Genomic DNA, 27,394 nt, shown 5'->3' on the forward strand with positions numbered 1-27,394 from the left:
AGAACATAATGTATGGCATGAACCTACTGATGTGACCCATGCAATAAGAATATAATGTATTTGTCGTGCATATGCATCAGAAAAAGACTGGAAGATTGTGCATTGACGGTGTGACCTCTGGGAAATGGGATTGCTGGGGGTAAGCTTCTATTTTTTACTTTCCATGTTTCTCTTTTGAATTTTTGTAACCATACTTTAAAAATAATACATTTTACTCATAAATTTCTTGATTATAAGGCAAGAAATTAAAAGAATATTATGAAAAAAATTATTGCCAGTGACTAAGAAAAAAAATTTGAAACAATAGCACTATGCTCAATGTCACAATAGAAAGGACTCAGTAAGTTTCAGTTGATAAACCGGCACTCCTGCTGTCAAAGAAACCAGAGTGGAGAAAACCCCGGATTCATTTAATATCTGCCAGATCTAGCTATTTACTATCCATATCCGTGGTTCTTGAAGGACACTCACAGAGACAGAGATTAGAAGTCAAACATTTTATTTTATAACTACAAGAGGTTACTTTTTTAAAGCATAATGACATATTTACTTTTAGTCAATTGTTTTTGTTAGTCACTTTTAAAAAATCATTTGTTTTCAATAAAAACAAGAGGATAGTCCATGCAAAAGCATTCTATAATACATGTGAAAAACACACAGAACAAGATTAGTCTTGATGTAGTGGGAGTCAGATTATTCTTTCTGTTAAAAAAAAAAAAAAAAAGGCTGGGCTGGTGGCTCATGCCTGTAATCCTAGCACTTTGGGAGGGCGAGGAGGGTGGATCACGAGGTCAGGAGATCGAGACCATCTTGGCTAACATGGTGAAACCGCATCTCTACGAAAAATACAAAAAATTAGCCAGGCGAGGTGGCGGGCGCCTGTAGTCTCAGCAACTCGGGAGGCTGAGGCAGGAGAATGGCATGAACCTGGGAGGCGGAGCTTGCAGTGAGCTGAGATCGTCCCATTGCACTCCAGCCTGGGAGACAGAGCGAGACTCCATCTCAAAACAAACAAACAAACAAAAAACAAAAAACAACAAAAAACAAAAAAACCTTTCTTTCTTCCCTTCCTTCTCTTGGATCCATTGTTAGGTATGTAAGAGCCAGTACAGTTCCTTTTCCTGTGTTAGCTTTAATTTTTGAGCCTAAAATTGTCTAAACAGCTCTGGGACCAAGGATATATGTAAGCATAAACTACAAAGAAAGAGGTTATCATGGGACTAGAACTTAAAATTCTCAGATTTAAAATACAGTCGGTCACCTTTCATAATGTATCTTATAAGATTATAAAAAGGGAGGAAATATAGAGGGTCCACTTTTGGTGGACTTAAGAGTTATACAGAAGACAGAATCAAGTAATAAAGTCCAGAATAGAGTTGCACCGTTTCAGGTTGATGAAAAAGGAAGAGGCTAGGGAAATCTTTTAAATGCTGAATCTTAAAGTCTGTCCAGGTGGAGATAAAGCTGCCTGCTGAAGCTTGTTCTCTTAGCTGTGCACTCATTCGGTGTTCTTGTTGATATTCCGTGGCGTGGCTACAGATTGGAATGCTACTTTAACAGTTTTGAACCTTCCCTGTGTAAAAAAGTTATCTTTGTATTTACTCTTAGGGAGGTAGCTTTTGTCCACCTTTAAATGGAAAAATAAAATATTTTAAAGAAACCCTTTTAAGTATGCTTATGTAAGCACAGAAGTTTTTAAGAGGCATGAAAGGAAAAACAGACCTATTAAAAACTACATTAATATTCTTGAGAAACAGGAAGACAGGTAATTAATCTTGATCATTTCTCTGCTGTTAGTGCCAAACCAATGTTTTTCATATTAACAGGACTGAAAAAATGTGAAATAAAGCTTTGCAGCATTGATTCTAAACTATTCATATCATTATCATGCATACAACACTGGCTGGAGCTTATTTATTCATTTCATTTTGATTTTGTTGCCAACCACTGCTTCAAATTGAATATTCTGCATACGATTTAAAAATGCTGAGGCGCGTTCAGGAAGAAACCTGTACAAAAAAGAAAAAAAAATTGAAAAATTTTCAGTTTAAAATATTTGACAATAGAGTTCTTTTTTTGGTCATTTAGAATACACTGAGAGTTATCTGGTTTGTGTTTAATTTTCCTTCGTTCTTCTTTACTTCCTTTGCAATCACCTCTCTTTTATGTGTGCATCTTTCTTTTCTTTTTTTTTTTTTTTTTTTTTTGACATAACTTCATAGTGGACTTCATTAGGAAAAGTGTAAAAAAATTCAAATTCATAAAATTTAAATGAGACAGTAAAATTATGCCTTGTGGCTACAGTAATTGCCATAATAATCACAAGCAAGATAAAGTCTAAATTATTGCCTAAACACGGAGGTTGCAGTGAGCCAAGATCATGCCATTGCACTCCAGCTGGGCGACAAGAATGAAACTCTATCTCAAAAAAAGTAAAAAATAAAAAATAAATTATTGCCTAAACAAACACTGTTTTGTCAAGCTTCTGCTGCAAGCCCAAGGCAGAAAACATTGCAATTATTAGAAGTCAGCCCAATTATGAATCTGCATTTGAAGCTGGAAGAAAAGGAAAAAAAGTGTGTTCTGATTACAGCATCAAGACATTCTAGCCTGCAAAAAAGTAACTTTATTAATGTCTTGCAGCAGAATACATTAGTAATTGTAACCATGCATTAAACTTCTCATTTCATGTCAAAAAGAGAGTAATCAGTTTTCTTCATGATTTATGTTTTACTGAATTTCATATGGTTTGTCCCTCTGAAAATGTTTTCGGGAACATTCCCTCTCCAGGGAGTGCCTCCTAAGATACGCTTACCACAGTTCATCTTTGGTCATTTAAAATCAATCTGTCTGAACCTATGTGTGCACCTTTGTAATATTCATAGTTCAAATTGCATGCAAATATAAATAAAGCACTGATACATACCACTCTTCTCACTCTCTTATCTGATATGAGTAAAGATCTAAAATGGAGGTCTGAGCTCATTGCTGAAATTGCTGATTAATCTTGATGCTAAAATCTCACCAAGAGACACCACCAGAATCCATTCCATGCAAGCGTTCACCTCTCCTTTACTATTTACTGAGTATCTATTCCGCACTCTATAATAAGGTGAACTAAAGTACTTAAAAAACAGCTCTTGTCTTTGAGGAACTTATTGTTTAGCTGAGAGGCTAAAATGGTCATCTTAAAACAATTATTGAAAAATATCAGCCATCTAGAATTAAGGGCTATAACTGGAAGGAGGATTCACATGGGTTCGGATAGTGGAGGAAAGCTTCAAAAGGACAACTGATGTCCAGGAATGCATAAGAGATGAGTAGGCAGATGAAAGGAAGAGAGTGGCCTGCCCAGTGGCTCAGACCTGTAACCCAGCACTTTGGGAGGCAGAGGTGGGCAGATAATGAGGTCAGGAGTTTGAGACCAGCTTAACCAACATGGTGAAACCCTGTCTCTACTAAAAATACAAAAAAATTAGCCAGGCATGGTGGCTCATGCCTGTAATCCCAGCTATTCAGGAGGCTGAGGCAGGAGAATCTCTTGAACCCAGGAGGTGGAGGTTGCAGTGAGCTGAGATCAAGCCACTGCACTCCAGCCTGGGCAACAGAGCAAGACTCCATCTGAAAAAAAAAAAAAAGAAAAAAAAAAGGAAGAGAGTATGTGAATGTAAAGAGGCAGAAATAACATATTCTGCAAAGAAAGTCATATTGAAAATCACTTTGGTATTGTTGACTAATGCAAGATTTACTTCCTTGTTTTGGGGGTAGGTAGGTGAAAGATGGGGGAATGAGCAAACGGGCAGGGAAGATCTGGCTGAAAGAAGGACAAGGATAAGAAGAGAGCTCATGTGGGCCTTTTACCCTCACAAAGAAACCTTCATGCTAGTAATTGCATCTGCTCATAAAATGTTGTCTCTCTGTAAAAGGAATTAAATGCAAAGAAAATTAACAATACATACCTGTTGCCTAGTTACAAACCACCATGACAGCTTCAAAGGATACAAAAGACTTTGAGACTGTTGTTTATTTTACTGGGATACTATTCTCCAACTCAGGCAGAATAAATGTTTTTATCCCCTTGGTCATATGCATGTATATGCATGTACATATGCATGTAATTTTCAATATTAATATGACTTGCTTTAGGCCCCAAGAGAGTAGGTGTTCCATGAAACTCACTTTCTACAGTGCTTAGTACCAAGACACTAATTTAGTCAACTCTTTTTTTTTTTTTTTCTTTTTTTTTTTTAAATTTATTTTTCCAAGACAGAGTCTTCTGTCTCCCAGGCTGGAGTGCAGTGGCACGATCTCGCCTCACTTCAACCTCTGCCTCCCGGATTCAAGCAATTCTCCTGAGAGTGCCTGGTATTACAGGCACAGACCACCATACCTACTAATTTTTGTATTTTTAGTAGAGCAGGGGTTTCACCATGTTGGTCAGGCTGGTCTCGAACTCCTGACTTCAAGTGATCTGCCTGCCTTGGCCTCCCAAAGTGCTGGGATTACAGGCATGAGACACCACACCCGGCCTAGTCAACTCTTGAGATGATGTTGCTTGGGGGTCAAGGTTCTCCTTATGTTATCTCAAGTCAGTCTATTTAAGCTTAAACAAAATACTGAAATTGATACACCAATGAAGTTTGTACCCTGTTTTCAAATTGTTCTATTTCAAGTTTGTTCATAATTTATATGGATTTGTTTCAAAAAGGTCCAAGGGCTTATGAAGTTAGTATAGTTATCTTCTCACTGATACAATTTCAGTTTATAAACTGCTCCTCAGAAGAAAGCTGAGAGAGTATATCCTCTGGGAATTGTTGCTGTTGCTATTTCATATAAATTCTATTCTCTAAGATTTTAACATTTGAAGTCTATACCTTTTCAGTGACAGGAGCTTTGTTTCTATTATATTGTTTTATTCTTATGGCATCCTTATAAAGAAGATATCACCATATTCATTTGGCCAGGTGCAGTGGCTCATGCCTGTAATCTCAGCACTTTGGGAGGCCAAGGCAGGAGGATTGCTTGAGGCCAGGCATTCAAAACCTTTGTTGCTTGGGCAACAAAGCGAGACCGTCTCTACTAAATAAATACATAGGCTGGGTGCGGTGGGTCACACCTGTAATTCCAGCACTTTGGGAGGCTGAGGCAGGCAGATCACAAGGGCAGGAGATGGAGACCATCCCGGCTAATGGGGTAAAACCCCGTCTCTACTAAAAAAATTGAAAAAAATAAAAATTAGCTGGACATGGTGGCAGGTGCCTGTAGTCCCAGCTACTCGGGAGGCTGAGGCAGGAGGATGGCGTGAATCCAGGAGGGAGAGATTGCAGTGACCGAGATCTTGCTACTGCACTCCAGCTTGGGCAACAGAGCAAGACTCTATCTCAAAAAATAAATAAATAAATAAAAATAATAAATAAATAAATAAACAAGACATTCTAAAGACATTAAAAGGATAAAAAGGGAACGTTATGTACAAATTTATGCCAAAGAAATTCTACAAATTAGATGAAATGGACAAGTTCCTTGAAAGACACACATTACCAAGAATTAATAAGTAAATTGAATTGCCATGTAGCTATTAAAGAAATTAAATTTGTAATTAAAAGCTTTCCCAAAAGAAAATCAGAGGCTCAGGAATCTACCAAACAAAACAAAACAAAACAAAACAAACAAACAAACAAACAAAAACTTACTGAGTTTAGCAAACAAAAAGTTTAGCATTTTAGCAAGATTGCAAAATATGAGATCAAATTACAAAAATCCAATATATACTGACAACAAACAATGGTAAATATAAATTTTTTTAAAAATTCCATTTGCATTAGCATCAAAAACCGTGAAATAGGGCTGGGCATGATGGCTCATGCCTGTAATTCCAGCACTTTAGGAGGCTGAGGCAGGTGGATCACATGAGGTCAGGAGTTCGAGACCAGCCTGGCCAACATGGTGAAACCCCATCTCTACTACAAATTCAAAAAATTAGTTGGGTGAGGGGACAGGTGCTTGTAAGCCCAGCTACTTGGGAGGCTGAGGCAGGAGAATTGCTTGAAGCCAGGCGTCCTAAGTTGCAGTGAGCCAAGATCACACCACTGCACTCTAGCTTGGGCAACAAGGGCGAAACTCTGTCTCAAAAAAAAAAAAAAAAAAAAGAACTCATGAAATACTTTGGAATAAATCTGATAAAATATGTGCAAGACTTAAACATCAAAAATTACAAAATACAATTTAAAGATTTAAAGATTTTGAAGAAGATTTAAAAAATAGATATTATGTTCTTGGATTCGAAAACTCAATATTGTTGATATGTCAATTCCCCCCAATTGATCTATAGATTCAGTGCAATCCCAACCAAGCTTCTAACAGGCTTTTAAAAATGGAGTCTTTATTATTAACTACTTCACTATATTGCATTCTTTTTAAACTGTGTTTCCTTTAGTTAGAATAGTCTTCAGCAAAGTTTGCGCAGAGACGGTAGATTTGGTAGAGAAAATGAATCATTCTCTTTTTATAGACTGGGTAGGAAAAGAACAGAGGAAACTTCTCCCCAAGAGGAAACTGTTCTCCCCAAGGATGGAGAGTTTCCATGCCAATTTTCACAACTGAAAGATTCTCCATAATAATAGCTCTACTGGGCCAGGCACGGTGGCTAATGCCTGTAATCCCAGCACTTTGGGAGGCCAAGACAGGAGGATAACTTGAGGTCAGGAGTTCGAGCCCAGCCTGGCCAGCACGGGGAAACCCCATCTCTATCACAAAATACAAAAATTAGCTGGGTGTGGTGTGGTAGCACACACCTGTAGTCCCAGTTACATAGGGATCTGAGGCACGAGAATGGCTTGAACCCAGGAGGTGGAGGTTGCAGTGAGCCAAGATTGTGCCACTGCAATCCAGTTAGGGTGACAGAGTAAGACTCTGTCTCAAAAAAAAAAAAAAAAAGCTCTATTGGTGTTTCAGTATTTAGGTGTTCTGTGCTGTACTTACTTCTTTAGTATCAGAAAGATATTGATATATGATGGAACAAAAATCATTTTCTTATTGGTAAGTATTCCATCTATCAGACTTCTTACAACTTCTTCTGTCTCCAATACAGGCCATAATCTGTGATTAAAAAGAGGAAAAGTTTATTTTTATTTTCTAAAATTTTAATTTCATAAGTAAATGATGGTAGGAAAATTATCCTATATTTTTACTAAATTTAGAATGAAGATTTAAAATATTCCAGGATTTGCTACATTAATGCCACCCTACCCACTTCCTCCACATCCCATGTTGATGTTTTGTTATCAGAAACTTATACTTTCATATCCAGTAGGTGTGTTTCATAGCTCACTTAGTCAAAATATCAAAATGGTGGAGAGGCATTAGACGGTAAGGAGTAGAGGAGCCGCGCAAGAAAGAGGAACAGCTAGGATTAATCATGGGACAGGAAGGAAAGATCTGACATCTCAAAGCCTGTTGGATGCAAGGAGAAAATTCTATAGCTAAGTATACTTTCTTTCTTGTGGAGGTATTCCATAAAGCTGGATTGTTTTGAGGTCATCATTTTGTCAGAGGCGTTTAAATCAGAGCAACTCCATCTTGAATAGGGCCTGGGTAAAAGAAGGCTGACACCTCCTGGGCTTCATTCCCAGGAAGCTAAAGCATTCTTTGTCACAGGATGATATAGGAGGTTGGCACAAGATTCAGGTCATAAAGATCTTGCTGATAAAATAGGGTGCAGTAAAGAAGCTGGCCAAAACCCACCAAAACCAAGATGGTGATGAAAGTGACCTCTGGTTGTCCTCACTGCTCATTATAAGCTAACTATAATATATTAATTAGCATGCTAAGAGACACTTCTGTCAGCCCTATGACAGTTTACAAATACCATGGCAATGGCAGGAAGTTACCCGATATGGTCTGAAAAGGGGAGGAAATCTCAGTTCTGGGAATTGCTCACTCCTTTCCCGGAAAACTCATGAATAATCCACCCCTTGTTTAGCATATAATCAAGAAGTAACTAAATATCCTCGGTGGAGCAGCCCCAGCCATTCTTCTCCGTGGAGTAGCCATTCTCCTCCGTGGAGTAGCCATTCTCTACTCCTTTACTTTCCTAATAAGCTTGCTTTTGCTTTGCACTGTGGCCTTGCCCCAAATTGCTTCTTAGGAGAAATCTAAGAACCCTCTCTTGGGGTCTGGATTGGGACCCCTTTCTGGTAAGAATTTCATATTTGAGATTCACCTCTGACTTGCCTATCCTGCAGTTTAATGAGAATTTAAGAGGCGCCCAAGGAATATGACAACTGGAGGTATGACTTTCCTTATACTGAAGGCCGTGTACATGTATTCTTGAGAAATATTCATAAACATAGGCTTAGTGAAGAATTGCCTGTTAGTGCAAGATGATGACAGAAAATTAAAACATAAATGGATTTAAAATGTTGTATTCAAATTAAGATGTCTAGGCGTGGACTCAACAGCCAGTGAATGTAAAGGCTGGGCAAGGAGTTAGGGAACCAGTGAATGTTAAAACTCCATTCCCTGGGATGATCTGTGGTTTACTGCAGATTAGTATGTGATTCACTTCTCCACTGCATTGAATAGCAAAGCCAACAGAGTAATACAAGTCAATACATTTCTAAATTACTATGTTCTGCCCTTTCCCTCCCTGATATCATCTATATGGATCCAACAACCCAGCCTCGGAGCCAAGTGTGACATTACATATCAATGCCTTAGACCTGACTAAGGAAATTCACAATCCAGCAACCTCTATAAAACCAATCCCAAATCTTTAGCATTGCCTGTGTCTGCCCCTAAGTTAGCCCCCGGGAACCCTATACCCAGAGTTCCACTATCTTTACTCTTCTCATCTATTATGCCTTCCCCAAGAGTGGCAGGATACCCTTAGGAAAGCTCATGGTACGCCAAGCCTGAAAGCCTACCAAGAAGGTCCAATTCCTACCAATTCCTAAAAATTGGGCCCAATTTCTTGTCTAAGAAAACAGTCAGGAGTTGCAACAGTACTACAGTATTTACTTACATATCACATACTTATTAAGTACTGTGAGACAACAGAGCAAATGTAAGAAGCCATGTTTGCTCACTTCTGCTTGTCAGCATAATTTCACAAAGTCCCTGACTCTGTGACAATGTGCAGCTCTCTGGAAAGATGCTTTGAAGACAATACAGGATGGAGCACATGGCCCCCAGTACCAGAGCAGTCCAGCTGAACCTCTCTAAAAGGCTGCTCTCAGGCTACAGGCCTCCCTCTGTAGTCTTCAGTAAGGCTTCTAAAGAAAATCAACACCTTTAATTCTTTAAAAACTTATTTTTTTGGCCGGTTGTGGTGGCTCACGCCTGTAATCCCAGCATTTTAGGAGGCCGAGGCAGGCAGATCACCTGAGGTCAGGAGTTCGAGACCAGCCTGGCCAACATGGCGAAACTCTGTCTCTACTAAAAATACAAAAATTGCCGGGCGTGGTGGCTCAAGCCTGTAATCCCAGCACTTTGGGAGGCCGAGACAGGCGGATCACGAGGTCAGGAGATCGAGACCATCCTGGCGAACACGGTGAAACCCCGTCTCTACTAAAACTATCAAAAACTAGCCGGGCGAGGTGGTGGGCGCCTGTAGTCCCAGCTACTTGGGAGGCTGAGGCAGGAGAATGGCGTAAACCCGGGAGGCGGAGCTCGCAGTGAGCCGAGATCCGGTCACTGCACTCCAGCCTGGGCGACAGAGCGAGACTCCGTCTCAAAAAAAAAAAAAAAACAAAACAATAAACAAAAATTAGCCAGGTGTGGTGGTGCGTGCCTGTAATCCCAAATACTCAGGAGGCTGAGGAAGGAGAATCACTTGAACCCGGAAGGCAGAGGTTGCGGTGAGCCGAGATTGAGCCACTGCACTCCAGCCTGGGTGACAAAGCGAGACTCTGTCTCAAAACAAAAACAAAAACGAAAACTTATTTTTTTTTTTTTAATCAACAGTACCTATGGTCTAACACCCTGAAGGACTCCAGTGGCAGGGAGAGACTCCAGCTGCAGAGACCACACAGCTAACTCAGGCTGTAAGAGTCAGTATCCTCAAATGAGGCGGCACTCAACAGAGAATTGTTTAGTTCATTTGAATGAATATGTTTAGGACTAGTTCCCTTCCGGTAAAAAAATGGTTTTGAATCATTAAGCTTAGTATATTTTGTTAATCTGCAGCAGAATATATACGAGGATTAGAAAAATTTGTTAAGCAGATGGCTTAATTTTCAGGCCTTATCCACACCTTCCTGCTTTTTTCTTCTCTTTTCAGGACTAATTTTTCCTCTCTCATGGTCTCAAATCCTCTCTCACCAGAGACAAGGGTTCTTGCAGAAATTCACCTTGACTAAGGAGCCAGAGACTCAATTTATTTGCTGGTCCTTGGAACATTTGCATTTTAAAGACAGGGTGGTAACAGCGATCAAATGTATATAGAGATTGTGTGCGTGTGTGCGTGCATGTGTGTGTGTGTGTGTGTGTGTATTTAGAGACAGAGGTCTCACTGTGTTGCCCAGGTTGGAGTGCAATGGCTATTCACAGGTGCAATCATAGTGCACTACAGCCTCGAACTCCTGCCTTCCTCTCGCCTTAGCTTCCCTGGTCTCTGGGACTACAAGCTTGCCCTATTGAACATATGAAAGTTTTCCAAACCTGCCTCTATTCTCATCTGGTATGGTTGTAAGACAAAACAAAACAAAACTCCTAATTCTTGGAATTAATCCTAGTCTACTGGATCAGAATTTCCTTAGAAATTCCTAAGGACGAGCCTATGAACTTTATTTTTTAAGGAAGCACAAGCAATAATTCTTAGGATGAGACAAGTTTGGAAAATGTTTGGGTGCCTTATGTTAACATTGTGGCCAGTGCTGTGGAAGACATAAAAGAGGCATAAGTACCTATACCTTTCTATGCTCTGTTTGAAGAGGATGAACCGCTAATAGAAGGGGGGCATGTTAGGTATCATTGATTTTGTGGGTGTGGTGTCCAGGAGAGGAGACTCTCGCCATTCCCTTAAGCACACCTCTCCAGCCCCCCTTGCCCCATTCGCACTTCCCACTTACTCTTGGCACCTGAGTGTGTGTTAAGCTTTTTCCCGGACACAAATAAATATCCCAGTTCATTGGTAGCTGATCATTCCTGCTAGTCCCTAATGTTTTTCCCCTTTATTCCTTTAATTTCAAGATAATAATATTAATAAGAAAAAATAATCTTCCTGTTTCATTTTGTTTCTATTAGTTGGCCTGCCTAAACATTTCTCATTAGTTTTCATATCAATTTATCATACCACAGTCTCATTCTAACTTGATTTTGACCTTACCTTGTGCTTGGATTTTTGGTGAACCCAGTATTCACAAAAACTGGGCAGAGACATGAGGTTTTGATACCAGTTTTTCCCAAAGCTTGAAGTTCTGATGTCAGACCTCTGTGAAAGCCAACAGCAGCAAATTTGCTGGAACTGTAAGAGAATTATTAAGCATTGTTAGCTAAGGGAGAGTGAAACCAATCCTCAGTTTTCTGTGAGAAGGCGGTATCATTTGACTTAAGAACAAGTAGATCCTGGCTAACATGGTGAAACCCCGTCTCTGCTAAAAATACAAAAATAAATTAGCCAGGTGTGGTGGCGGGCTCCTGTAATCCCAGCTACTCGGGAGGCTGAGGCAGGAGAATGGCATGAACCCGGGAGGTGGAGCTTGCAGTGAGCCGAGATCACGCCACTGCACTCCAGCTTGGGGGACAGAGCGAGACTCCATCTCAAAAAAAAAAAAAAAGAACAAGTAGAAGCCAAAAATCAGTCACTTGTGATTTTTCTGACAGTATAAATGGCAATTCATTTTCATTTTCTTATACGATTAAGCAGAATTGTGAACGTATCTCATTTCTTAAACAACGATAGCAAAAGAACAAAAATAACTCTATTGATTGGCTTAATATTCAGTTTTCCATCCTACATGTAAGGCTTTTCCGTTGAATCTTCAAACTGTTTTCTAATCAGTTTTTATTGCTTTTATTTTGAAAAATATGAATCAGGAAAAACATATTTAGTAATTCTACAAAATTGATGTCTGTGTTGACAGACTTCTGTAGGATGCTGCTCATTTCTCCTTTCTCTCTCAATAACTGAGTTGATGGTTTTTCTCTTGATAATGGTTGCCACTTTGGCCTCTTGATTTTATTATGAGGATCTGGAGAAGAGTTTACAGGAAAGGATATTTGGCAAATACAGTAGTATATCCTTAGGGCCTCCCACCTCCTTCCCTTTAAGTCTTTGGTGGTGCGTGGAGTGTGGTATCTGCAACTTTTAGTCAGGTAGAGTTGTTTCTCTCTCTCTCTCTCTCTCTTTCTCTCTCTCTCTCTCTCTCACACACACACACACATGTTCATGGCACAAGCACACTGTAAAATGTTTTGATCCAGGGACCACTCTGATTGTCTTATTTTGGGCACCAAGGCCATGACATAGACATGTGTTCTTTTTAGCTTCTGTAGGTTTTGCTTCTTAGTCTGTGGAGGAAACAATGGAAACATGCTTGGCATTACTGTTTTCTCTCATTGTTCTACAGAAGAATTTGCAGAAATCTAAAAGTATTTTAAAAATAATTACAACCCAGTTTCATTGCTTTAGAAAAAGTCATTTAAAAACTTCATTCTAAACTACTGTAAATTTATATCCTGTTAACCCAAATCACTCTGCTCCGAGCATTGCCATCTTGAGGCAGGAGAATAGGGTCTGGAGGCAGGGAACATAAGGCCGATTCATGCTGACTTCCTAGAACTAAATCAAATGGAAACACTTCAGCTATGACAGGAAATATCCTCTCCATTTACATGGGGTGTACACTGAGTAAACGACTTTGTAAATTTAATTCATCCTCTTCATTTACATAGGGTGTACACCGAGTAACCAGTGGAAACCTCTAGAGGGTATTTAAACCCCAGAAAATTCTGTAATGGGCTCTTGAGCCCCTGTGCTTGGGCCCACTCCCACCCTGTGAAGCATACTTTCATTTTCAGTAGATCTCTGCTTTTGTTGCTTCGTTCTTTCCTGGCATGTTGGTGTGTTTTGTCCAATTCTTTGTTCAAGATGCCAAGAACCAGGACACCCTCCACCGGTAACAATGTGAAGTGTAATGCTCCCTTCAAAGTGTAAAAATATATAACATGGCTGGCATGTGATACTTACCAATATGGGATGAGGTAAGGAATCACTTCATGGCCACACACTGAAGCCACCGTGATGATGTGGCCATGATTTCTCTCTATCATCGATGGAAGAAGTGCTTTTGTGATCTTAAGGATCATTGTAGAAAGAAGAAAAACAATGACATAGGTGTTAGGTTTCCAAATTAGATAGTTTTATTTTTGTTAAGATAGAAAGGCATTTGAGAGAACTTATAAACTGAAATAAAATACTTCCAAGCATTCCATGATTAATTCTATACAAATGATAGAAATAAAGATACAAATTTATTGGTATGGTATACCCCATGCCAACACTAATCTCAGTATTCCCCATCCTTCCCTTCAGAAGGAATCAAATAGATCCTTTTTTGGATATGTCATCTAAACAATATTAAGGGAAAAATTCAGAGTTTTCAGAAGTAAAATAATTCCTTATGATAATTTAGTGTCATGTAATTTTTTGGTTTGGGGCTTTATCATTCTAATTGAAAGAGTGAAATCTTGTGTAACTGTATTAAGGCAGTTGAGTAGTGTAAGCTGAGTGTTCTACACCACACTTATGCATCGTGATTGAATTCACTATCTCCCTATTTGTAATATTGTATATTATATGTTGATGTTACAGGAAACAAGTCTTTCTTTTTTTCCAAATACCTCTTTTGTGAGAAACATCGATAAAATTTTATAAGAATGTAGTAAATCCTATGCAAATTCATAGAACTAGAACTCCCAACCCAAGCTACCTCCAAATTCCCAACCCACAGAAACTGTGAGAGGATGAACATATATTGTTGCTTTAAACCACTAAGTTTTGTATAATTTGTTATGCAGCTATAGGTAACTCATACATGAGGTCTCCATGTAGTTTGGTGGGCATGGGAGTCAATTCACATATGTGAGGAGCTGGTAAAGGTAAGGGGGACACATCTCTTTTTTCTTCTTCTTTCTTCCAGAATCCAGATTTGCCCTAGATTCTACACTAATATTGAGGCACTGGAAGATTAATCATAAAAATTTCTATACAAAGGCAGCTGAAGTTGATATTTCCATCTTCCACAAAACTAACCAATTATATGAGGTCTGTGTAGCTGATTTCTCAGTTCTAGCGTCCCATGGATCTAGAACTTGCCTCAGAGTCTCATCCAAAAGTGTCCTCGACCCTATATACATCCACGTAATTACTTCTGATGTCCTTCCCATTCTAAAATTCCACAAAATGAGGACACATTACAAAATCATGGTGTGGAGGGGAAAAAATGAGGTCACAACTGAGAGCATTGAAAAGATGTACATTGACAACCCTTAACAAACCTCCACAAACATTTGTTGAATTCTTGGTACATGCCAAGCTTTGTGTCAGATACTGGTGGACAAGACAGACCAAGTAGCTTACATTCTGGCGTGTTGTGTCCACTTGAATTCTGTGTCCTTGTGTCAGAGACTCTGTGGCTCTTCTACCCAAACAAATTTGATGATTCTTGATTCAGGCAAAGATCTGGCCAGTTTCCTGTCCAGAAGTATCCTTCCGGTCCAGAAGTATCCTGTCCGTTATAAGTGTCATGTATCTTAAGAGAAGGTGCACAAATCAGAAATGTTTCTGACTCACACTCACCCAAAAATGTCCTAGGATGTTGACCTCAAATGTCTTGGTAATCTCTTCATCCTTGGTGCTGCGAAGATCGGCTGGATATACTGTCCCAGCATTATTCACCACGATTGTCACATCACCTACTTCTTTCTTCACCTTTTGAAATGGAAAGAATACATTCATTGGGTGTGTTATACAAACTCAAAGTTTTGGGACCAACATAGTGCAGAGATTAGAGTCTTTCTTCTACTGTATGAGGTCTCTCAGAGTTCAGGCAAGATGGACTGTTGAGCTCAAATAGTGGAGGCCAGCGGAGCACTGTCATAAAGGTGGGATAAACTGTTCTTTTAACATCTAAATTTCAATACCCAGCACATCATGTTTTGCAAGTTTCTCAGTAAAGTGAAATTAACATTTATGTTGATAAATTACTATATAAGTTCTGATCAAATATTTTTAAAGTGCTCATTTTTTAAAAAAGTGGTTTTCTTTAATTTTTTTTTTTTTTTTTTTTTTGAGATAGAGTTTCACTACATTGCCCAGGCTGGTCTCGAGCTCTTGGTCTCATGTGATCCTTCCACGCTGGCCTCACAAAGTGCTGGGATTACATGTGTGAACCACCGCACCTGGTCTAAAGTGCTGGTTGGGTAATCCTGGTTTCATAACCTACTAACTACATGACCTTAGTCTGATTTAACCTCTGTGAGTCATAATTTGCTCATTTGAAAAATGAAGTTTACAGGGTTATTGTAGGGATTTGATTAAAAAATGTAAAGTTTGTTGGAGTGCTTAGTTCATTGTGATTATTTGATATTTACTCTTTTAAAATAATTGTGATAATAATTATTAATATTACATTTTCTATAGAAGACTACATTAACAGCAAAATAAAATCTCACAAGGGAAATAAGTAAAGAGAAGGCAGAATTACTGCAAAGTTAATAGGACTAAAACAAAACTAGGAAGTGATCCATATTCCCTTATGATAAATCTTTTGTCAGTCACTCTGTGTCACTGCTCACACTTCTGATCAGAATGAAATTGATTAATAATATCAATAATAATAATGGGCAGAGCTGAGTGGATTACATACAAGAAAAAAAGTATATATCCTTCCTTGGTCACATAACTACTTCAGTTAGCAGCTAAAATTCATTTAAATCAGGCAGTCATAAAGAACTTTCTCATTTTCCATGTCAGCGTCGTAGGAAACAAAATCATCTGAAGAAATTTGTGAACCTGAAGTCTCACCTGATTTAGAGAGCGATAGATTTCTTCTCTGTTGCTGCAGTCTACCACATACGCATGCGCAGTGACGCCTAGTTTTCGGCACTCAGCTGCAGTTTCCTCCACACCACGCTGTAATTGGAAGAAACAAATTCCGAAAAAAAAGTGGAGAAGACATTGGAGAAGAAAAATTTTTAAAAGAATTAACATTCGGCTTGGCGCGGTGGCTCACGCCTGTAATCCCAGCACTCTGATTGGCCGAGGAGGGCGGATCACGAGGTTAGGAGTTCAAGACCAGCCTGGCCAACATGGTGAAACCCCGTCTCTATTGAAAATTAGCCAGGCCTGATGCAAAATTAACCAGGCCTGATGGTGTGGGCCTGTAATCCCAGCTACTTGGGAGGCTGAGGCAGGAGAATTGCTTGAGCTTGGGAGGAAGAAGTTGCAGTGAGTGGAGACAGTGCTACTGGACTCCAGCCTAGGCAAACTGCACTCCAGCCTAGGCAACAACGTGAGACTCTGTCTCCAAAAAAAAAAAAAAAAAAAAAAATTGACATTCATGCCCAAAATGAACAATTAACATTCATTTTGGACATGAAGATAGTTAATCTTTTAAAAATTGGCCTCCTGGGTCGGGTGCAGTGGCTCACGCCTGTAATCCCAGCACTTTGGGAGGCCGAGGAGGGTGGATCACTTGAGGTCAGGAGTTTGAGACCAGCCTGGCCAGCATGGTGAAACCCCATGTCTACTAAAAATACAAAAAATTAACCGTGCATGGTGGTGGGGGGCCTGTAATCCCAGCTACTCGGGAAGTTTAGACAGGAGAATCACTTGAACCCGGGAGGCGGAGGTTGCAGTGAGCTGAAATCATTCCATTGCACTCCAATCTGGGTGACAGAGTGGGAATTCGTCTCAAAATAAAATAAAATAAAATAAAATAAAATAAAAATTGGCCTCCTTATTTTTTAGAAAATTTCTTGAGAGTGATTGCCTAGTTGCAACGAGATTACCCCCGGCTTTTCTGCCAGGGAATGCTCATATTAAAACCAAAGCAAACAAAACAAAACAAAATCCCTTCATGCTTTTTCCAGTTATTCCTCTTGGTTGGAGGCTGTACAGTAGGCAGTTTCTCTAAAGCAGGCTGCTTTCAAACCTTAAAGAGCATTCTTGAAAAACATTGCTCTTCATGGTGCCATGGAAGATGAATTTGGAGAAGAAAGAAAAACTCAGCCATTAATTTATCATACATTTGTTGAGCATCAACTATGTAATAAGCAATAAAGTGCTAAGTAGCAATTCTAAACTAGTGGTAACGGTAAACTATATGCCTCTGCCCATCATACTTTTCTCAATGATTCTGGCTCATCGTCCTAGGAGGGAAGGGGAAAGAAGGCTCTTATAGAAGGACTTTCATAGGGAGACCATGCTGCTACTCTAGGAGATATAATATTACATTCTTCAGGTGTTTGGGAGTGAGATGAGCAAGGCCACTGGATCGATTTCTCATTTATGTACCAACCTTGCCCATAACTATAGGACATGGAGACAGAGCAATTTACTTTCAGCCTAAATTCAAAGGCCTCTTTCTTAAGATAAAATTGCCCTAATGTTCCTTGACTCACATTTCTGGAAAATTAGAATTCTTTTCAAGTTTTGACATCAGGTGACTTTTATAGAAAAGATTATAAGGTTTTAAAAATTATACTTTTCCATATGGAAAACAGTATGGCAATTCCTCAAGGATCTAGAACTAGATGTACCATATGACCCAGCCATCCCATTACTAGGTATATACCCAAAGGGTTATAAATTATGCTGCTATAAAGACACATGCACACGTATGTTTATTGCAGCACTATTCACAATAGCAAAGACTTGGAATCAACCCAAATGTCCATCAGTGACAGATTGGATTAAGAAAATGTGGCACATATACACCATGGAATACTATGCAGCCATAAAAAAGGATGAGTTTGTGTCCTTTGTAGGGACATGGATGCAGCTGGAAACCATCATTCTCAGCAAACTATCACAAGAACAGAAAACCAAACACCGCATGTTCTCACTCATAGGCGGGAACTGAACAATGAGATCACTTGGACTCGGGAAGGGGAACATCACACACCGGGGCCTATCATGGGGAGGGGGGAGGGGGGAGGGATTGCATTGGGAGTTATACCTGATGTAAATGACGAGTTGATGGGTGCAGCACACCAACATGGCACAAGTATGCATATGTAGCAAACCTGCACGTTGTGCACATGTACCCTACAACTTGAAGTTTAATAATAATAAATAAATTAAAAAAAAAAATTATACTTTTCCATCTCACAATCGGTAAACTCTTCTCTGTGACGAACAGGCAAGGAAGCCCTATTCTTTGCGTATTTGGATGACAGTGGTGTTGCTACTATTTAGGGCAATCCTCTAACGAGTGGTCTCTGGGTCCTTTGTATTTCACGACTGTAAGCTAAACCCTGGAGCAGCAGTCTGAACTCCCCAAACATGGATGTTAGGACCCAGTCGCAAAGTCAGTATCCCCTCAATTAGCCTTTTGTGGGATTGCAGAAGATTAAAAAAAGGATAGGAGAGTCTTTCACTGACTTAGATGGTAGCTTGCTCACTGCCAGATTGCACAAACCACACCATACTCCCTCATCTGTTTCTAGGTCAGTAGAGAGCATTAGTAACCAGAGCATTCATCAGATGTTTTGATTGAAGAATTAATTATTCAGTTTTGTAACTGAGCTAGATAATTGCAAAATTGCAAAATGTAATGCCTTGTCTTTTTGTTAGCAAAACACTTGCTTTAGCTTAAATTCCAGTGTGTTTTTTGAACTGTATTCCCAAAGCAACAGTTTAGATTGCGTAAGGGCCAAACTGCTACTGTGTCTCTCATCTCATAGGGCAAAAGGAGCCAGTTATGGTGAAAACTCAGATAGCGTCTTCCTCGCCTAAAGGAGATCTGAGTTACATTACAGCCTTAGAGTGAATCATTCAGTAGCTTAAATGTTTAACCATAAAATTTAATGATTCAAAGAGAATTTTTGATGTTGGGTTACCCATTCTTAAGTCTTTTTTTTTTTTTTTTTTTTTTTTTCAGATAGTACCTGGCTCTATCGCCCAGGTTGGAGTACAATGATGTCATCATAGCTCATTGCAACCTTGGCTTCCTGAACTGAAATGATCCTCCCACCTCAGCCCCCTGAGTAGCTGGGACTATGGGTGCGCATCACCAAACCCAGCTAATATTTGTATTTTTTGTAGAGGTGGAGGTTTTGCTGTGTTGCCCAGGCTGGTCTCGAACTCCTGGGCTCCAGTAATCTGCCCACCTCGGCCTCCCAAAGTGCTGGGATTACGGGTGTAACCCACTGCACCCGCCCTTAAGTCATTTTTAATACGACTTCTTTCTAATTTACTTTTCTCTTGTCTCTGGAAATTTTAAAATTAAAAAAAAACTTAATAAGTATGGTCCTTTCCCCAAAAATACACATCTGGAAAGAGATTTGAAGGTTAGATTTCATCAAGCCCTTTTCATAGACTTATCCTTATTTAGGTTTTTGGACAAATGCCTAAGAACAGCAGGCAGCAATTTTCTCGATTTGCAAATTCTTGGTATCTTCCAGAAAGTTCATTCAAATTTCTTCAAAGACCAAACAGATGGCAAATCATTTTTATATACATCAACTCATCTATTATATAAATGCTCATATCTGTTAAATAAAAATGTACTAGCTTTTTTGAATAGCATTCTTCACTATTCAGAAAAAAACAAAAAAGAATTAATTCTCTAAGTTTAAGAGACATTTTAGGTTTCAACTGAACATGACAGCAAAGAACATGAGAAAGAAATAATATAATGGTAATTAAAACCTCACTGTAATTTGTGGAAAACGTGATTCTCAAGAAGTACTTCACAATTTTTCCAATCCTAACATCCTGTAAACACTTTTCTGTGTATATTTTCATGGCCTTACCAGAATTTACAAGTTAACAGTAAAAGATACAAGATTTCAGTTACTTCAGTTTTATCTGGGGTTGTTCATGTAGGTGTTTACAAATAAGAACATAGGAAAACTGCTGATGTCCAAGGGAAAGCCTGACTCACTGCACACATATTTTATTTAACACAGTTATTGTTTATCATGTGCCAGGTATTGTTTACCGTGTGCTAAGTACTGAAAATATTACTTATTTAATCCTTTTGCCTAGGGACTGGCAAACATTTTCTGTAAATGGTCAGATAGTAAATATTTTAGGATTGTGTTGTATGTGTATGAGGGGAGGCACTAAAGGTTTCTGTTGCATGTTCTTCTTTGTTTGACTTTTGTTTGGTGACCTTTCAAAATGTAAAACTCATTCTTAGTTCAACAGGCTGCCCACTGGCCAGATTCAGCCTATTAGCTATAATTTTCAGATCTCGTTCTTGCCCATCTCCTAAGTTATTATCCCCACTTCAGAACCAAGAAAACAGGCTGAGAGATAATACGTGACTTGCCTCATTTAGCAGCTGGGAAGGAGCCTGGCTCCTGAGTCTTTGCTATCAACCTGCACACCATGTCATAAAAATCGCTGCTTAGTTCTCAATTACATTCTCTTCATCTAACTAACCTGATGCATGTACAGACTAAGGCACCAGGGAATTTATCAAACTTTGAAAAACAAAATTACAAAGATAAGTAGATGGTAATTCAAAGAATTCTTAAAATGCTTATCTTACTCTGTGACTTTAAAAGGTTGGCAGATGTATACATTACCTTATTAATATCCCACAGAACCAGTATGCTCTGTCGTTTTGCAAATTCATAGGCAGTCTGCCTGCCTATTCCGTGCCCAGCTCCAGTAATGAAAACAATCTCCCCAGCCACAGATTTTCTCCTCCGAGGAATGAAAAACTTTACCAACGACTCCAAGTAGGAGTAGATGATGGTGATCAGAAGCAGAAGGATTTCCAGGATGATGTTCATGGCTCTGCCCTGTCCTCTTCCTTCTGGTTCAGTCCTTGTATAGTCCTAGGGAGGAGGTACTCTGTACACAGAGCTCCAGGGAAGAGGTGTGCCCCGGTGTTAATGGGACTACCAGATAGAAGCCAGCTTTGGAAGCAGGCCTTGTTCACGTGTCCTAAGGTGTTGGAAACACCTCAGGTTTTTGAAGTGATGCCAAGTGCTAGCAGTAGCTTAGCTCACATCAAGAGAACCCAAGAGAATGTGCTCTCTGGACTTGTTTATCTGAAAAGCAGTTATGTACTATATTTCACCTTGAAGTTTCACCTCTAAAAACAATTCTAGGGGCCAGGTGCAGTGGCTCACATCTGTAATCCCAGCACTTTGGGAGGCTGAGGCAGAGGATTGCTTGAGCCCGGGAGTTCGAGACCAGCCTGGGCAACATACTAAGACCCTGTCTCAAAAAAAAAAACAACAAAAAATCAAAAAAACACTTTAGAAAAAAATGAACTGGATGTGGTGGCATGTGTCTGTAGTCCCAGAGGCAGGAGGATTGCTTGAGTCTAGGAGTTTGTGGTGCAGTGAGCTGTGATTGCACCACTTGCACCACTGCACTCCAGCCTAGGCAACAGAACAAGGTCTGGTCTAAAAAAAAAAAAAAAAAAAAAGAAAAATAATTCTGGAGATACTGCATCAGCTAATGATCTGTTGTTATCTTTCTGGAAACTGTTTCCTTTTTAAATAGGGAAAAGGAGAATGTAGAGATAAGCTTAAAGAAACTTAAATAAAGTCTGAATGAACCCAGCTTAGCTATATGATTCATTTATTCACAAAAGCTGAGCATCAATATTTCAATTGGCTAATTATTTTACATACGATGACCATTTCCCTGAAAATCTCTTGAGTTTGGGGGACACTTTAGGGTATAGAACCATCAGTGCCTTTTGTGGTAATACTGGAAAGAGCATTAGACCAGGAATCGGAAATCTCAACTTTAAAGTGGGGTGGCTTCTGTCTTTGTCTGTTGCTGTAACAAATTACCATTGACTAGCTGGTTTATAAATTACAAAAACTTATTTCTCACAAGAAGTCCAAGATCAAGGCACTGGTATATTCTTTGTCTGGTAAGAGCTGGCTTCCTGGTTTATAGATGGCTGTCATTTCACTGTCACCTCAAGTGGCAGAAGGAGGAAGGAAACCCTCCATGTTCTCTTGTCTAAGGGCAATTATTCCCATGGCAGAACTCTCATGACCTCCCAAAGGTCTCACTTCCTAAAACCATCACACTGGGGGGTAGGATTTCATAATATGAATTTTGAAGGAACACATGCAGCCTATAGCAACTTCCAATAGCCAAGAAGTGGGAACAACCCTAGTATTCATCAACAGATAAACAGATAAAATATGATATATACATACAATGGAATATTACTCAGCCTTAGAAAGGAAGGAAATTCTGACACATATTACTAGATAGATGAACCTTAAAGACATTATGCTAAGTGAAATAAGCCAGATGCGGAAGTATAAATATTGTATGACTCCATGTATATGAGGTACTTAGAGTAGTCAAATGCACAGAGAGAGACAGAAAGCAGTAAGGTGATTACTAGGGGATGAGGAGAAAAGGAATGGGGAGTTATTGTTTAATGTGTATGGAGTTTCAGTTGCGATGAGAAAAGCTCCACAGGAACATGGTGGTAGTGGTTGTACAACAATGTGAATGTGCCTGATGCTACTGATCTGTACATTAAAAAATAGGTAAAATGTAAATTGTGTGTTACGTGTGTGTGATTTCCAGCAATCCTGTTTATTTTCTCCGTGCTACATTTTCCTTAACTGGAAAATAGATATTTTTTTTAAAAAGCATACATTACCCAACATAGACCTTCAGAACACATAACAACCTCAACCTTCTCTCATACGCCAACACAAAAAGTGGCTCTAAGGATCAAATAAGATAATATGTTTATGAAATAGTTTTGCAAGTAGTGAATGGTTATATAAATCAAATAATAATTATAGTAAGAATTCGAATGTGTTAATCACTATATACCATGGACTGATTTAAGGGCTTTACATATCAACTTGTTTAATCTTCACAAGATACATCTGAGGTAGGTGCTATTAAAATCTACATTGTACAGATGGGGAAACTGATGTACAGGCAAGTTAGGTAACTTACTTGTAAGCGTAAAGTAACAACTGGTAAGAGGTGGAGTGAGGATTTAAACCCAGGAAGCCTGATTCTGGAGCCTCAACTTTTAACTTAGATCGGTGGTTCTCAATTAGGGGTTACTTTTGTTCCACAGGGTACATTTTGGCATGTCTGGAGACATTGTTTGTTGCCACAATTCAGGCATTCCACTGTCATCTATCTAATGCGTAGAGGCCAGGGAAGCTGCTGAACACTTTACAATTCATAGGAAAGCCCTGTGCATTGAAACCAAGAATTATTTAGCCCAAATGTGAGTAGCCTCAACTAAGGTTGAGACCTGGCCTATACTTATATTATATTGGAGACAATGTGATTGGTTCTTTAAGTTTGAACCTTGGATACATTTATGGCAAAAAAAAAAATAATACTTGGTTATATCATTCTGCATGCAGGTTTGCTGTGACATGTATATGGAGCTATTAAATATTAACATAGGTGCTTTAGATCAGACTTCACGCTGGGCTACAGTGCAGGCATCTGTTTTCAGATTGAATGCCTATAATTTGAATATCCAGCTTGCTCAGAGGGGGCCAGACCAGGGGACTAATGCTATCTAAGTCAATACAGTACTGATGCAGTTTTGAAAGGCGGTTTTAAAATTTACAGTGGAATCTAGATTATTTTACCCACTGGGAGATTTGTATTATGCAAGAATTAAGAATCTTTGAGACAGTGAACAACACTTCTTAACATTGTTCTCAAATAGTTTGGTTGCTGAGAAATTTTATTTCATGTGAGACATAGTGAGCTTTTTTTTTTTTTGCTTGTTTCCTATGGGACAGAATGTTCATGTTCCTCAATTACAGGGTTCATATTTGTCCCAACAATGCTAGAAACTTACACTTTGTCCCTTGATTTTGTTGTTGTTGTTGTTGTTGTTTTGTTTGTTTTTGAGACAGATTCTTGCTCTGTCATCAGACTGGAGTGCAGTGGCGCAATCTCAGCTCATTGCAACCTCCGCCTCCTGGGTTCAAGTGAGTCTCTTGCCTCAGCCTCCTGAGTAGCTGGGATTACAGGCGCCTGCCGCCATGCTCAGCTGATTTTTGTATTTTTAGTAGAGATGGGGTTTCGCCATGTTGGCCAGGCTGGTCTCGAAATCCTGACCTCAAGTGATTGACCCACCTCGGCCTCCCAAAGTGTTGGGATTACAGGCGTGAGCCACTGCGCCTGGCTCCCCCTTGATTTTTTTCCCTAAGTTTTAGAGACTTTTTGTTTGTATCTCTTTGTGACATCATTGGCTTCATTTCAACAGATTTTCATAACAAATAAAAATGTTTAATTTGCTTTGATCTCATTTTAGGTCAGTTTCCCACTGATAAGAATGAAGGTATCTTAAATTTATCATTAATTTGTCTTTCACTCACATTTTAGGATGAGATGCTTTCAGTAAAATTTTCTCAACTAAGTTAAAATCATCCATAGCATTTAGAATCTTATTAAAATAAGACATTTTCTAAATTTTTGTCTGCTTTTTTTTTTTCTTTCATTAATGTCCCTTTTGAGAGCCATCTGCCTACCAGTTTTAGAAATGTAATTATCTTTATTCAGGTAAGAATAATTATCTTTGTACAAAGGGTCAACACTAAGCCATCGTTTCTCTGAAGATCATAAAGTGAGGAAGTTATGGAAATTATGCACATTAATCTACTGTTTGTTTAGGCTAACTGTAGTAATCTGATAAGTAGAGGTTTGGGGATATAATTTCTTCAAATACATACTCTTTTATTTTCCTTCTTGGTGGGGTTCATTAGTTCATTGTCAAGGGTTCTATTCATATGTACTGCCAAACTGATAACGCAGTATTAGGTATTCTTAAAAGACATATAAACCTCTCCTTGAGGGTCCAAAACCCCTATCCAAATACGCAAACCCCAAACTCATATTACATGCAGAGCGTTGGCATGTTTTGGTTTATAAAACCTCTTGCTTCATCCCTCCATACCAATCCTCCTTGTAGTACCAAAGAAAGAGTCCCAATCTCTATAGTCTGGTTCTCAATCTTTCTTTTCTTGTTCTCCTCATTCTTCTTCCTCTGTTTATTCCAAACTCTTCCTGCCAAAAAGTTGTCTCTTTTGTTTTCAGATATTTTCAGATCTCTCCCGTTATAAAAATATTCAACAAGATCATCCTGTCTTCCATATTTTACAGCCAAATTAGTCTACAGTGATTACCTCGGTTTTCGGGCTTCCCATTTCCTTAAGAAGACAGAAATCTCTTGTCCTTTTACCTCTTGTACTCTCTGACTGATGCAAACTGTTATGACAGCTGCATATAAGGAGCAACAGGAGTTCACAGGAAGGGCAAATTACCCAGCCCTGAGGATGGAAGTGGGAGGTGAGCTATAAATGGGGCCCTGAAGATGAGAGGAGTAAGCCGGGTGATGAAGGAGATAAGAGTGTTCCATATATAGAAAACTATGTATACCAACACTAGGAGGTGAGGGATTGTGGTGAGGTCAAGGAATAAGAAGTTCTGGCTGGGCACGGTGGCTCAGGCCTGTAATCCCAGCACTTTGGGAGGCTGAGATAGGTGGATCACTTAAGGCCAGGAGTTCAAGACCAGCCTAGGCAACGTGGTGGAACCCCGTCTCTACTAAAATATAAAAATTAGCCAGGCATGGTGACATGCGCCTGTAGTCCCAGCTACTCAGGAGGCTGAGGCACAAGAATCACTTGAATCTGGGAGTCGGAGGTTGCAGTGAGCTGAGATTGTGCCACTGCACTCTAATCTGACAGAGTGACCCTGTCTCAAAAAAAGAAAAACAAAAAACAACAAAAATAAAAAAGAAGTTCTGTCTTGGAATCAGGGTGTCGGGTAGAGAGAAGTTAGAGAACTTAGCAAAGGCTCAGTCACTCAGAGCATAGGATCAGTAAGGGCTAGTGAAAGGTATTGAGCAGGGAACCGATACCATCAGATGCACACCCCAGGAATGCTGCAGTTTGGAGAATGCATTGAAGGGAGGACAAGAATAGATGGAGGGAGACCAGTTAGGAAGCTTTTCATTAATCTAGACCAGGCTGGGTGCAGTGGCTCACACCTATAATCTCAGCAGTTTGAAAGGCCGAGGTGGGTGGATCGTTTGAGCTCAGGAGGTCAAGACCAGCCTGGGCAACATAGTGAGACCCCCATCTCTACAAAAATTACAAAAAGTAGCGGGGCATGCTGGCACATGCCTATAGTCCCAGCTACTTAGGAGGCTAAGGCGGGAGGATCACTTGAGCTTAGAAAGTGGAGGTGGCAGTCAGCCGAGATTGTGCCACTGCACTCTAGGCCTGGGCCTAGGAGTGAGACCCTGTCTCAAAATCATCATCATCATCATCGCCATCCTCTAGCCCAGAAGTCACAGTGGCCTGAATGAGGGTGGTGGCAAACGAGACATTAAGGAAACAGAATAATACGATACATAGGCATTTATTTATTAAATATATAGAAAACACTTGGTTTGTTTCAGAGACTATTCCAGGTGTTTGGGTAATACCAGTGAACAAAATAGATGAAAACAAAACTGTTCCCTTGGGAAACGAACACTCTAGGGTCAATGTAGACAATAAAGAAGATAAATAAACAAAATATATAGAATGCTCCACAGTGATACGTGCTAAGGAAAAAAATAGAGAACAGAGGGAGAAATGGAATCTTGTAGGGTGTGGCTGTGTGGGGTAGGGTTGCAGTTTTGCCTATAGACTAAGAAGACCTCAAAAGAAAGAACTAAGCAAAAAGACTTAAAAGAAAGAAGGAGCTAGCTATGTAGATATCTGGAGGAAGAGCATCTAGAGAGAGTGAACAGTAATATACTAAGGCCTTGAAATAGAAACATGCCTGGGGGGTTGAGGAGCACCAAGGGGACCTATGTAGCTGGAGGAATTGAATGAGGGTGAGGCTAGTGCGACAGTTAGTTTTACGGGTCAACCTGACTAGGCTATAGTCCCCAGTTATCCAATCAAACACTAATCTAGGTGTTGTTGTGAAGGTATTGTAGATGAGGTTAACAGCTATATTCAATAGTATTTAACTAAAGGAAATTATTCTTTATAATGCGGATTATAAAGAATTATAATCGCAACTTAACCAATTAGTTGGAAGGTTGTGAAAGCAAAACTGAGGTTTCCCTGAGTAAAAAGAGGTTCTGCCTCAACATTGCACCATCAGTTCCCACCTAAGAGTTTACAGCTTTCTAGGCTACCATACAGATCTCAGACCTGCTAGCCTCCCACAATCATTTAAGCCAAC

General features: G+C 39.5%; 1 protein-coding gene across 1 annotated transcript; it reads right to left on the reverse strand.

Annotated features, from left to right (window-relative positions):
- Positions 1–564: 564 nt before the first annotated feature.
- HSD17B13 (hydroxysteroid 17-beta dehydrogenase 13) lies at positions 565–21,482 on the reverse strand. Its single transcript, XM_007999186.3, has 7 exons — positions 20,761–21,482; positions 16,028–16,135; positions 14,801–14,932; positions 13,190–13,296; positions 11,327–11,464; positions 6,982–7,098; positions 565–2,009 (listed from the first exon to the last, which is right to left on the reverse strand). The coding sequence occupies exons 1-7, from the start codon at positions 20,968–20,970 to the stop codon at positions 1,919–1,921; spliced, it is 903 nt and encodes a 300-aa protein (XP_007997377.3). The 5' UTR covers positions 20,971–21,482; the 3' UTR covers positions 565–1,918.
- Positions 21,483–27,394: the final 5,912 nt, after the last annotated feature.

The sequence above is a fragment of the Chlorocebus sabaeus genome, chromosome 7 (assembly GCF_047675955.1).
Source record: "Chlorocebus sabaeus isolate Y175 chromosome 7, mChlSab1.0.hap1, whole genome shotgun sequence".
NCBI classification, from domain to species: Eukaryota; Metazoa; Chordata; class Mammalia; order Primates; family Cercopithecidae; genus Chlorocebus; species Chlorocebus sabaeus.

Bases quoted from the DNA above. Each gene is read 5' to 3' on its own strand.
- HSD17B13 (XM_007999186.3), bottom strand. From the start codon at position 20,970: ATGAACATCATCCTGGAAATCCTTCTGCTTCTGATCACCATCATCTAC. The intron at 13,297-14,800 runs GTGAGTGTGAGT...ATGATCCTTAAG, and splicing joins ACATCCTAGGACATTTTTGG to ATCACAAAAGCACTTCTTCC. The intron at 11,465-13,189 runs GTAAGTATCACA...ATTCTCTTACAG, and splicing joins CCTTACCTCATCCCATATTG to TTCCAGCAAATTTGCTGCTG.